This window comes from Carcharhinus amblyrhynchos, chromosome 7 (assembly GCF_965287045.1).
Source record: "Carcharhinus amblyrhynchos chromosome 7, sCarAmb.v2.hapA, whole genome shotgun sequence".
NCBI lineage: Eukaryota > Metazoa > Chordata > Chondrichthyes > Carcharhiniformes > Carcharhinidae > Carcharhinus > Carcharhinus amblyrhynchos.
Window position 1 is genome coordinate 89520955 of NC_137330.1, and position 12707 is coordinate 89533661.

Consider the following 12707-nt stretch of genomic DNA (forward strand, 5'->3'; position numbering starts at 1 on the left):
TCGTGTCTGACAAATTTACTGGAGTTCTATAAGGATGTGTCTAGGGCGGTGGATAGAGGAGAGCCGGTGGATGTGGTCTTTCTGGATTTTCAGAAGGCATTTGATAAGGTACCTCACAAGAGGTTACTGCAGAAGGTCAGAGGACATGGAGTTGGGGGTAGGGTGTTAGCGTGGATAGAGGATTGGTTGTCAAATAGGAGGCAGAGAGTGGGGGTCAATGGGTGCTATTCGGATTGGCGGTTGGTGACTAGTGGGGTGCCCCAGGGGTCGGTGCTGGGGCCTCAGCTATTTACCATTTATATAGATGATCTGGAGGAGGGAACCGAGTGTAGGGTGTCGAAATTTGCTGATGACACCAAGATTGGGGGAAAGGCAAATTGTGCGGAGGGTGTGGAGAGTCTGTGGAAGGATCTGGATAGGCTGGGCGAATGGGCCAGGAAATGGCAAATGGAATTTAATGTTGGCAAGTGTGAGGTGGTCCACTTTGGTAGGAAGAATGGTAGGAAGGACTATTACTTACGTGGCGAAAAACTGCAGCAGGCGACGGTGCAGAGGGACCTCGGGGTCCTTGTGCATGAGTCGCAAAAACCCAGCCTGCAGGTGCAGCAGGTGGTCAGGAAGGCGAATGGGATGCTGGCCTTCATAGCGAGGGGGATTGAATATAAAAGTAGGGAGGTCTTGCTGCAGCTGTATAGGGCATTGGTGAGGCCGCAGCTGGAGTACTGTGTGCAGTTTTGGGCGCCGCACATGCGCAAGGATATTTTGGCCTTGGAGGGAGTGCAGAGGAGGTTTACTAGGCTGATACCGGAGTTGAGGGGGTTGAGCTATGAGGAGAGGCTGAATAAACTAGGCTTGTACTCGTTAGAGTTTAGAAGAATGAGGGGAGATCTCATTGAGACGTATAAGATGATGAATGGGATGGATAGGATAGAGGTGGAGAGACTCTTCCCGCTCAAAAAAGACAGTAGGACTAGGGGGCACAGCCTCAAGATAAAGGGGGGGCGGTTTAGAACGGAGTTGAGGAGGAACTTCTTCACTCAAAGGGTGGTGAATCTCTGGAATTCTCTGCCCGTTGAAGTGGTGGAGGCTGCCTCGCTAAATATTTTTAAGAAGCGGGTTGATGGGTTTTTGATAAGAGAGGGGATTAAGGGTTATGGGGAGAGGGCGGGAAAGTGGAACTGAGCCACGACAGATCAGCCATGATCTTATTGAATGGTGGGGCAGGCTCGAAGGGCCAGATGGCCTACTCCTGCTCCTATTTCTTATGTTCTTATTTCTTATGTTCTTATAGTTCTGGTCACCCTATTATAGAAAGGATATTATTAAACTAGAAAGAGTGCAGAAAAGATTTACCAGGATGTTACCCGGACTTGATGGTTTGAGTTATAAGATGAGGCTGAATAGACTGGGACTGTTTTCTCTGGAGTGTCGAAGGTTGAGGGGTGATCTTAGAGGTCTATAAAATGATGAGGGGCACAGATCAGCTTGGTAGTCAATATTGTTCCCCAAAGATAGGGGACTCTAAAGCTAGAGAGCAGATGTTTAAGGTGAGAGGGGAGAGATATAGAAGTGCCCAGAGGGGAAATGTTTTCACAGAGGGTGGTGAGTGTCTGGAACAAGCTGCCAGAGGTGATAGTGAAGGTGGGTACAATATTGTCTTTTAAAAAACATTTAGACAGTTAGATGGGTAAAATGGGTGTAGAGAGACATGGGCCAAATGTGGGCAATTGGAATTAGCTTAGGGGTTTTAAAAAAAAAAGTGGCATGGACAAGTTGGGCTGAAGGGCCTGTTTTCATGCTGTAAGCGTCAATGACAAAACATCTGGGGCTGAAATTTCCCGTTCCGCCTGCCACGGGACTTGTAGCAGGTGGGACACAGATCATGCAAAGGTCCAGTGACTTGGGTGGGATATTCCAGCCTTGGGGCGAGGGCGGCTGGAATATCCTGCCCCTAGGAAAAATTGATCAGTTTGCGTCATTTAATGGATTCCAGGGGTGTGCAATATTGTCTCATGATGACTGATTATATAGGATTTAAAGAACATCGTGTGCGTGTCTATAAATGTATATGTTAATGTTTTCAGTAGGGGCAGCTGCAGAGAAAATTGCAGTCACGGACTATGCACTGAATGCTGGCACAACTGCAATGAATGCACTGAGACTGCTGCGAGCATTGAAGTTAAAAAGGCCAATTCTATTAGAGGGATCACCAGGAGTTGGAAAAACAAGTTTGGTAACAGCTCTGGCAAAGGCTTCTGGAAACCAGCTTGTCCGAATCAACCTTTCTGAGCAAACGGTAAGTTAGTGTGGACACAGCTTGCAGTCCCATTGTCTGTGATTGAACTTTCCTGTGTAGTTATTTTCCCTTTCTCTCAAATCTCAATTTTAAATCATCATAAAAGTGGACTGCATTCTGAGGAAAATTCAGATTTTTCACAAAGCAAGAAAATTTTGATATATTTGGCAGCAACAATGCAGAAGACATAAAATATATATTTACATAGTGCCCCTGGATATCCCAAAGTGATTCACAGTTGAATGATGTAACTATGAAGTGTAGTCTACATTGTAATATGGAGAAGATGGCAGTCAATTTGCAAATAAATAAGAGAAATGAAGAGATAATCGAGATGATTGAGGAATAAATGTTAGCCAGGATACCCACAGAATTGATGAACATCACTTGGTTGGGTGTTTATTTTTTAATTTTACTCCATTCTTAAAGTTACAAAGCCGATGTGGAGATGGTGGTGCTGGACTGAGGTGAGCACAGTAAGAAGTCTCTCAACACTAGGTTGAAGTCCAACAGGTTTATTCGGAATCACTGTCTTTCGGAGCATTGCTCCTTCATCAGGTGAGTCATCTGAAGATGGAGTAGCGCTCCGAAAGCTTGTGATTCCAAATAAACCTACTGGACTTTGAGAAGTCTCACAACGCCAGCTGAATGTGCAGAGTAGACAAGCCCTTAATCTCTAACTCCAAAAACCAATTTAAATTGAATCAATTTCATGGTCTCTCCAAATGAGATAAACACGATCCAAGCTGACAAGGAATGGCTTTGCTCTTGGTCTTGGGCTTGATGTAATGTTTGTTCTTAATTGTTCAGTGTTATGCCTCTGACTAGAGCTGAATTTAATTCAGCTGGAAACAGTTGGGAGTGCAGATTGAATTTTTATTAATGGCTGTATTGCCCAACATAGCATATATAATTGTAATAAATCAATAATTGCAGTTAACAATTTAGCCAGTTGCTCTAAAATTGACTGTTCACTGCAGCATAGATTATATTATCAGATGCTTACCATTATGATTAATATCCTCCTGTTTGCAGCCAGAAATTTGTGTTAAATGAAATACATGTGATTGGTAAAAGATTTCTGTCTTTGGTTTGTACCGATTATTAACAAAAACCGCTGTTCCTACAGGATGTGACTGACTTGTTTGGGACAGACCTGCCTGTTGAAGGGGGTAAAGGAGGCGAATTTGCCTGGCGTGATGGTCCTCTGCTTGCGGCCCTCAAGGCTGGACATTGGATTGTTTTAGATGAGGTGAGTGTTATTGATCTGCTTTAGTTAATCTCATCACCAAACCTTATGTCTTGAGCAACTTCTTCGTTTTACAAAAATGCAGCACTGATATGAGATTGATTGAGATGGCTTTGTGCGTGGATGTGAGCTTTGTTATGTTTTAATTTTGAAACAGCAGAGGACCTCCATTATACCTAAAAGGATTTCAAGTGGTCCCTGTGTATTCATCAATGACAACTGAAATTAATTAAAACTCAGTGCACCTTGTGACTTATTGTCATCTTTGTGTTTTGGTCCAACATGAATCCATGACTGCAGAATGTATACATTTGGTTCTTAATTTTCTTTGCTTAAACTAGTTATCCACATGAAAGATTTCCTCCCTATTAGGGACATATTAGAGTTGTCGGGTCACTGTGTGGAGTTTGCATGTTCTCCATGTCCTGCGTGGGCACCTCCTGGTGCTCTGGTTTCCCCTCACTCCAACAATGCCCAGGTTAGGTGGATTGGCCATGGTAAATTGCCCCTTAGTGTCAGGGAGCCTAGCAGGGTAAACATGTGGGGATACAGGGATAGGCCCTGGTGAGATTGGTGTCTTTCAGCTGATAAAGTTTTGGATGACAAAGTCTTTGAGATATAATTGAATCATTCAGCTTAGCTACACAAAACATCCCCTGCATTTGTTCAGTGTCAATAAATGTCTCTGGATTCACATAACTACATATTCAGTGCTTGTAATGTGCTTCTCCCATCTGTGCTGATGGGCAGATTTTGTAATTAATTGAGTTTCATTTCACTATCTTCAGTAGCACTAATGCAAAACGCAAATACTGAAAGATATTATTGAAGACGGAAAAACTAGTAATTAACTTTGTTCTTTCAGCTAAACCTGGCTTCCCAGTCTGTGCTAGAAGGACTGAACGCCTGCTTCGACCATCGCGCTGAAATTTTTATCCCCGAATTGGGCCGTCACTTTAGCGTGGAACACGAGAGGACTAAGATCTTTGGTTGTCAGAATCCTTATCGCCAAGGTGGTGGAAGGAAAGGTCTCCCCAAGTCGTTCCTCAACAGGTTCACACAGGTAAGATAGGATAATGAGTGCAGTTGACTTTGCTTAGCAGAACAATGGATATATGGGCAGAGCAATCAGAGGTACACTTGATGAAACCTTCTATCTGAACCTGTAAGTTACATCTCTTGTTACTGATTCCATCAGTCATTTGGTCTCATCGTTACAATTTAGTAAATAGCCTGTAGATTCTTAGCTGGTGAGCTTTTGTTTTGTTTGAAAATTTAGTGAATGATAAGCTTATAGATGGAAGCATGGAAGCATTTTAATACTTTCTGGCCCCTTTTGAAAACCTTAGACAGATTAATTCATAGTGCTTTTATTTTTTCTACCCCCTCCTCCACCCTCTTTTCCCTTTTTGTGCCCTCCTGTTCTTTTTATGATCCTTTTATGAACAGGAGCGGTTTCTCCCTCTCTTCTCTGTCCAGCCCCTCGTGATTTTGAATGCTTGCATCAACTTCCATCAGATCGCCTCTTAGCCACCATCTCTCTGGAGAGAACAGTCCCAATCTGTCCTCACAACTGAAGTTTCACATTGCTGGATGGTTGGCTGGGACACAGAGCTCTTTTGTTCTTTCAGTAATGCCGTAGGATCCTCTATATCCACCTGGGAGAGTTGTGCTTCAATTTAACTCGCATTTTAAATACTTCACATTTGACACTATAACACTAAATGCTGGTCTAAAGGCTCTTGAATACTGTAGTGGGGCATGAGCCAAAGACGAGCCATTGCTGACGTTTTGGGTGCAGCAGCAAGTGGTCCATTCTTTTTTGTATGTTGAATAATGATATTTAGTTGTTTGCCAGTGCATCCAAGAATGTGTTCAGTGCGTGCAATTCAATTGCATAAAAAGTAATGCCAAATTTCCCTGTAATAATTTTCTGTATTGTTTCTTGAGTGTCATTTTTGTTGAGGTTAATATTGATTTTTCTAATGCAGGTATATGTGGATCAGCTTACGGTTACGGACATGGAGTACATTGCAAACACCATGTTTCCTGCAATTGGTAAAAACATTATCAGCAAAATGGTCCATTTTAATTACAAGGTAAGATTTTTTTTTTGATGCAGGACAAAAAAGGTTGGATGTAAAGCTTTGGACGTTAACTAACTCAATTGCTTTTGTTCTTGGAAGATTAACCAAGAAGTAACGGTGGAAAGAAAGTGGGGACAGAAAGGAGGACCATGGGAATTTAACCTGCGTGACCTTTTCCGCTGGTGCCAGCTGATGTTGGTAGACCAGATGCCTGGGTGCTATGACCCAGGCCAGCATGTTGCTTTGGTGTATGCAGACCGAATGCGATCTGAGGCAGACAGAAACCATGTAAGCATGTCAACTGAGCTTTTCTGTAGTTGCTTTATTCTTAATGCAGTCAGTTTATAGAATACCTGTGTGCAGAAGGAGGCCGTTCAGCCCATCGAGTCTGCACCAACTCTCCGAAAGAACATCTTACTCAGGCTCAACCCTTCCCTGTAACCCCACACATTTACTATGGCTAAACCCCCCCAACCTACACATCTTTGGGGCAATTTACCATGGCCAATCCACCTAGCCTGGTGATGGAAAGATTTGTGCATATTGGTTAAAAGCTACATGTGATTTGTATACCTTTTTCAGAATTGTGTATTTGAAAATTTTTGCTAAACGTTACATCACTGCTTGAAAGTACGGTAGATGTAATAACACAGTCCTCTAGGTTAATGCTTTATACAACTTGCATTTCATGATTGAATACTCAATTAGTTTTGCCAAGTACATAAGAGTTTTAAACATGTGGCTGAGCTCATCATAATTAAAACTAAAATACCTTTCTTAATTGTTATTTATCCTTTTGCGGGTTGTGGAGTTGCCAATCCCTAATTGCCCTTCAACTGAGTTCCTTGTTAGGCCACTTCAGAGGAGTTAATGAGTCATCAACTTTACTGTGGGTCTAGAGTAGTATGTAGACCAGACCAGGTAAGGAGGGCAGATTTCCTTCCCTGAAGGACATCACAATCAACAATGGTTTCACGGTCACTATGACTAGCTTTTAATTCCAGATTTACTAATTTGAATTTAAATTTCACTGGCTGCCATGGTGGGGTTTTAACCCAGTTTCCCAGGGCATTTACCTCGGCCCCTGGGTTACAAATCCAGTGACCTTGTGACCTGCTTTGCATTTTAAATACCCTTTGTTCTTTACACTACAGTATATTTGAGGTACCAGTTGGTAAATCTATTGTGAATTGAAACTGAGGCATATTAACTGCATTCACAATCGCCTTGTTTCTTTCATTGCCTTAATAATCATCTCAGAAAATAATTGGTGTTGAGTTTGCCCTTGTGCAGGAAAAGTTCTAATTTAACTTTGGCTATTTAACGTTATTTCTTATTTCTTTCCCCCCAAGATGTTTTCTGTATTTGAAGGCATTTTTCATTCAGAAGGTGATGGAATTCAATCACTTCCCTACACTGGGTCCAGAAAATTCCACATCACACCACAGCATGTTCAGGTTTGCGATTTGAGCTTTTGTATACTATTCTGTAATCCAATGTTAAGGTGTTATGTAAAAACTTAACATTTAATCAACCTTTTGAGTTACTGTCTATCCTTCAAAGCAAGCCATTATAAGCATTCTAAGCGTTCTTTTCTGTTTCAGGTTGGGTATTCTATACTTTCTCGTAGTGGGTTCGCTGTTCCAATATCAAAGAAGCAGCTCTCTGTTCTTCACCATTCGCTTCAGCCACTGGAGTCCATTATGAAGTGTACACAGATGGGCTGGATGGTCATTCTGGTGGGGCCTGCTGCCAGTGGGAAAACCAGCCTAATCCAGCTCTTGGCTCTTCTAACAGGTCAAAATTTAAAGGTTATGGCAATGAACAGTGCGATGGACACCACAGAACTACTTGGTGGATTTGAGCAGGTGAAATATTTAATAGAGCGATTGAATTTTAAGTGACCGTACCTCCACCAAATGTATTTCACCTGATGATATTTCTTGTACGTAGATTTCAGTTACACCTAGTTATTGCATTGAAATTTGGTGCTCATTAACATGAGATGGGGTGTGGGGGGGACTTTTTTCTGTTTTGTCGCAGCATTTGCACAAATCTTTAGAACTGATACATCCGGCACTTTGAAATTACAGTGCAAATGGGCTGTTTAGTCATAGTCATACAGCACAGAAACAGGCCCTTCGGCCCATCATGTCTACGCCAAATATCAACTACCAATCTGTACTAGTGCCATTTATCAATATTTAGTCTATAACCTGCTATGCCTTAGTGATTTAAGTGCTCATCCAAGTGCTGCTTAAATGTTGTGAAAATACCTGCCTCTGCCACGCTCTCAGACAGCATGTTTCATATTTCCACTACCATCTGGGTGGAAATATTTTTTCTCATCACCTCTAAACCATTTGCTCCTTACTTTAATCCTCTGCCCCCTGGCCTTAGATACCTCTGCTGTGCCAAAAAGATTCTTATCATCTACCATATCTGTGCCTCTCATAATTTTGTATACCTGTATCAGATCCCCCTCAGCCTCCTCTGCTCCAGGGAAAACAAACCCAGCCTTTCCATTCTCATCTTGTAGCTGAAGCTTTCCAACCTAGGCAACATCTTGCCTCTGCACCATGTCCAATGTAATCATGTCCTTCTGATTAGTGTGGCGACCAGAACTGCACACAACACTCCAACTGTGGCTGAACCAATGTTTTATAAAATTGTATCAAGACCTCCCCTATATTGTATGCCCTAGCTATTAAAGGCAAGCATTCAGTATGCTTCTTCACCACACTATCTACCTGTACTGCCATGTTTGGGGATCTATGGACTTGTACACCAAGGTCCCTTTGTTCTGCAATACTCCCCAAGAACCTACCTTTCATTGTTTATATCCTATCCTTATTAGACCTCCTAAAATACATCATCTCATATCCAACTAATTCCTATATTAATGCCTACCTAATACCCTTTTTAAATTTCAATTAAATCTCTCTGCCTCTCTCCTCTGAAATTCCTATTTTAGAATTATTGTTTCTACTCCTTTTACAGTTCACTTACTCTGATGATACTGCTTGCCTTTGTGACTTTAAACACATCAATGCTGCAAATTCCTGTGTATGTTGCTAAATAAGTTTGCAGCACAGAGACTAGCCCATGCCGTATGCTGGCTGTGTGTGACGAAGCTAAAATTTCTCTTTTATTCCTCAATAGACATTTATTGTGCTATTATTTAATCAAATTTCCTTGAGGTGCAATGGTTTGTACCTAAATCGCTCCTTCTGTTGAAGCGATCTGCTCCCCAGCAACCAACATTTTCTTTCATAATCTGCCCTTTATTCTCTGACTGCATCAAATTTGATGACCTTCATCAGTGCCTCTTAATTCTCTCCCTGCCTCTCTTCTCTCTCTACACTCATGAAGAAAGGTCACATTGCAGCTTTCGCTGCTCCTGTAGAGGGAGTCCCAAAATCTCAAGCCACTTACAGCAATGGTTTCCCATTTTTGACATTATCCTGCTGAACCCAAGCAGGTCATCTCAGTAACTGAAATATTGCCTCTATAATGGCCACTGGGAACTGCCACCTGGTCTCTAATCAATTGTTGGCTTATACAAATATTTCATGGCCTTTTTCTCATGTCCTCTGCCCAGTTTACAAAACCCAAAGTGTGATTGGCATTTGTATTTTTGTTTCTTACACATTTTGAAAATTCTTTGCAGATTTTGCCTTTTTATTGTTGGTGACGAAACTGCATCAGAGACTTGACATTGTTCTGTTTTCTGTGTCTGTCGTTTATAGGACAATGTTTTCTTCCATACTTTTTGGTTTGATTCGTTACATGTATTGGGACATAGTGAAAAATATTGTTTCTTGTGTTCGAGTCTGTTGGTTGCAGTTTGGTAAAGGAGACATGAGATCTGCTTCTTAAACAACGTTTATTTCTTTTTGATCCGACTCCACGTACAATTCTCCACCAACACCAGTGTCATCTGTAGCCCTTTATATATCAATGACTTCTATTGAATAATTGACATCAAAATAGGACTTAATTGGAAGATCTGTTAATCCATTCCTAACATCTTGCATGCTACACAGTCAAAATGTACTGTTCATAGTCTATGTTGGGGAGAAGGAAAGGAGAAGATGCAGAATATAGTGTTACAGTCATATTGTAAATGACCTTGTATAAAGTACTTTCTTTTCCGTAAGTCTTTGTGGGTGCTCTTGCTGAGTTCAATGCTTCTCTCGGTTTTGATTAATTTACATGTTTAAAACGTATATATTTTTTGGTCATCATGTTCCTTTGACTCAATGTACTTTCTCACCCAAAGCTGAAAAGTGGTAGATTCTGAAGGAGTAGAGAACCATGTTGATGGGTTTCCTGTGTACTTGCAGGTTGACATTTTTCGCCCTTGGCAGAGTTTAGTTGTGAAGGTGAAGGATGTTGTCAGTGCTGTCACCAGAGATATTCTGCTGTCTGTAGACACTGTCCCTGATGGTGGTGTCCTTCTCAAACTCTGGAATTCGTTCCTGATCAGTCACTCACGTTGCCTGAATGAAGATCGTGGTTCTGGCATATCCTCTGATGCAATGAACAAACTAGAGAATTTGCTTATTCTTCTTCAGCGCTTTAACAACAAACTGAACACGCTCTCTGCTTCAGGTATGCGTTTCTTGGCTTTTCCTAATTTTTTTAAAGAAGATGTTGACCAAATTAACTAATTTAATTTTCTGAATATTTACTCAGTAGAAATTATTTTGTACGAGTAAATTTAAACATACTTTTTTAGATACAGTGCTGAAGGTTTTACCAATTTCTTTTAGCCTGGATAATAGTCTTTTTTTTATTTAGAAGAATTTTTATTATTCTGCCCCACCTCCAGCCTCCCATAATTTTACCTCTTTCTGAAGTTCTTGACTTCTTCAGTAGAACAGAATTGTTCTACTGATTTGCCAACCCATTAAGTTTTATGTTTATTCATTAGTGTCACAAGTAGGCTTACATTAACATTGCAATGAAGTTACTGTGAAAATCCCCTAGTTGTCACACTCCGCCTGTTCAGGTACATTGAGGGAGAATTTAGCATGGTCAGTGCACCTCACCAGCACTGTCAGAGCTTAACGTCTAGTTTTATTTGTGCATTAACTTTTTTTTATTGTCTACTTTAGAAATTGCGTAGTCTTTTGAGTAATTGGCAGTAATATGTTCTTTATTATCTTTGTGCTTCAGAATTTTCAGAATTGATCACAGAATTCCAGCAATTTAAACTCCAGCGTAGTCAATCTTTGGATGGTCAAAGCCGTGGCACGTTTGAGTGGGTTAATGGGATGCTTGTACAGGCTTTGAATTCTGGTGACTGGCTGCTGCTAGATAACGTCAACTTCTGCAGGTAAGACCTTCTGAAAGTATTGTTCCATAATTCTTGCAGATTGTGACTTTGTTGTAAATGTTGTTGTCAAAATTAGGCCTTTGTGCAAATTCAGCCCTTGGGTGGCACAGTAGCACAGTGGTTAGCACTGCTGCCTCACAGCGCCAGGGACCAGGGTTCAGTTCCTGCCTCGGGTCACTGTCTGTGTGGAGTTTGCACATTTTCCCTGTGTCTGTGTGGGTTCCCTCCTGGATGCTCTGGCTTTTCCCTCAGTCCAAAGATGTACAGTTTAGGTTGATTGGTCATGTTATATTGACCCATAGTGTCAGGGAGACTAACAAGGTAAATATGTAGGGATAAGGTCTTGGGATTGTGGCCAGTGCAGATTTGATGGGCTGAATGGCCTCCTTCTGTACTGTAGGGAATCTATAAAAATGCAGGCAAAATGCATTATATCCTTTCACACCTGGTGTGTGACAACCAAGTACGGAAAACTGAGTCTGTGTGGAGTTTGCACATTCTACTTGTGTCTGCATGGGTTTCCTCCAGGTACTCCAGTTTCCTCCCACAGTCCAAAGATGTGCGGGTTAGGTTGATTGGCCATGTGAAGAAATTGCACCTTAGTATCCACGGATGCGTAGGTTAGAGGGATTAGTGGGCATAATATGTAGGGATATTGGGGTAGGGCCTGGGTGGGAATGTGTTCGGTGTAGACTCGATGGGCTGAAGGGTCTCTTTCTGCACTGTAGGGTTCTATGATTCTAATTGCAGGAATTTGCATCCACTGTAAATGTAACTTGAGTGTCACTGATGCAGAGAGGTTTAAATTTCTATTTATCAGTTTGTTAAGCATATTATATATTTTATACTTACTATTTAGTCCTTCTGTGCTTGATCGTCTAAATGCTCTTTTGGAACCTGGAGGAGTGCTAACCATCAGTGAACGGGGAGTGATTGATGGCACCAGCCCAACAATTGTCCCACACCCAAATTTCAGGTAAGCAGTAAAGGTGTTTGCTTTCCAAATGGCGATTTCGGGCAAGTGATTAATTGCAGATTTTTCAGCACACGTTAACTGTCACAATTCAGGAAACCAGTTAGATGTGACCGGAGCCAATCTTCGAACACTAAAAGCAATTAAGAGCACACTTACAGATCCCAAGCGAGCACCACTTAACCCAGTAACCACATTTGGGTTGGTGCCTCTTTACTCTTCAGTTCCCTGCCCAAAGGGCAGGCCCAGCTCACAGCACCACAACCCTGACCCTAGGGCAAGGAGGCGGGTCCCAAATCTACCCCAGGCAGCAGAAGGATCAAACTGCATGCTGTTGGAACCAATCTGATTCACACCTGCTACCATGCACTTTTTTAACATGTAGGTTGGGGCTATGGCTGGTGATGGTAAAGACTCTAGTTTCTTCCCATGACAGAGTTGACCAAAAATCTCTAGGCACAAATGAATGCCCATTGCCTTCTCGAAATAAACACGGTTGATAAGCAATTAACCTTAACAAGTAAGAAAAATTATGAACACAAGCAAAGAGATGGATGCCGGAAATATAAACAAAAAATGCTGAAAGTTCTCAACAGATCAGGCAGCATTTGTAGAGAGAAAGAGTTAACATTGGTTGATGAGCTTTTCGTTGCAACTGAAGATAGAAATGTTAAGAGTTTTTAAGTCAGTAAAAAGGGGCAGGAAGAAAAAAAGTGAAGGTCTATGATACGGTGGAAAGCAGGAGAGATTAATTCACAAGG

General features: G+C 41.6%; 1 protein-coding gene across 1 annotated transcript in view; it reads left to right on the forward strand.

Annotated features, from left to right (window-relative positions):
• The window catches only part of mdn1 (midasin AAA ATPase 1), a 187776-nt gene that overhangs the window by 86907 nt on the left and 88162 nt on the right, over positions 1-12707 (forward strand). Inside the window, exons 36-45 of the mRNA XM_080192761.1 lie at positions 2085-2296; positions 3426-3548; positions 4411-4608; positions 5537-5644; positions 5732-5920; positions 6985-7089; positions 7237-7500; positions 9979-10246; positions 10814-10973; positions 11833-11949. Coding sequence (XP_080048887.1) covers positions 2085-2296; positions 3426-3548; positions 4411-4608; positions 5537-5644; positions 5732-5920; positions 6985-7089; positions 7237-7500; positions 9979-10246; positions 10814-10973; positions 11833-11949 — 1744 coding nt within the window. The remainder of the gene's footprint in view (positions 1-2084; positions 2297-3425; positions 3549-4410; positions 4609-5536; positions 5645-5731; positions 5921-6984; positions 7090-7236; positions 7501-9978; positions 10247-10813; positions 10974-11832; positions 11950-12707) is intronic.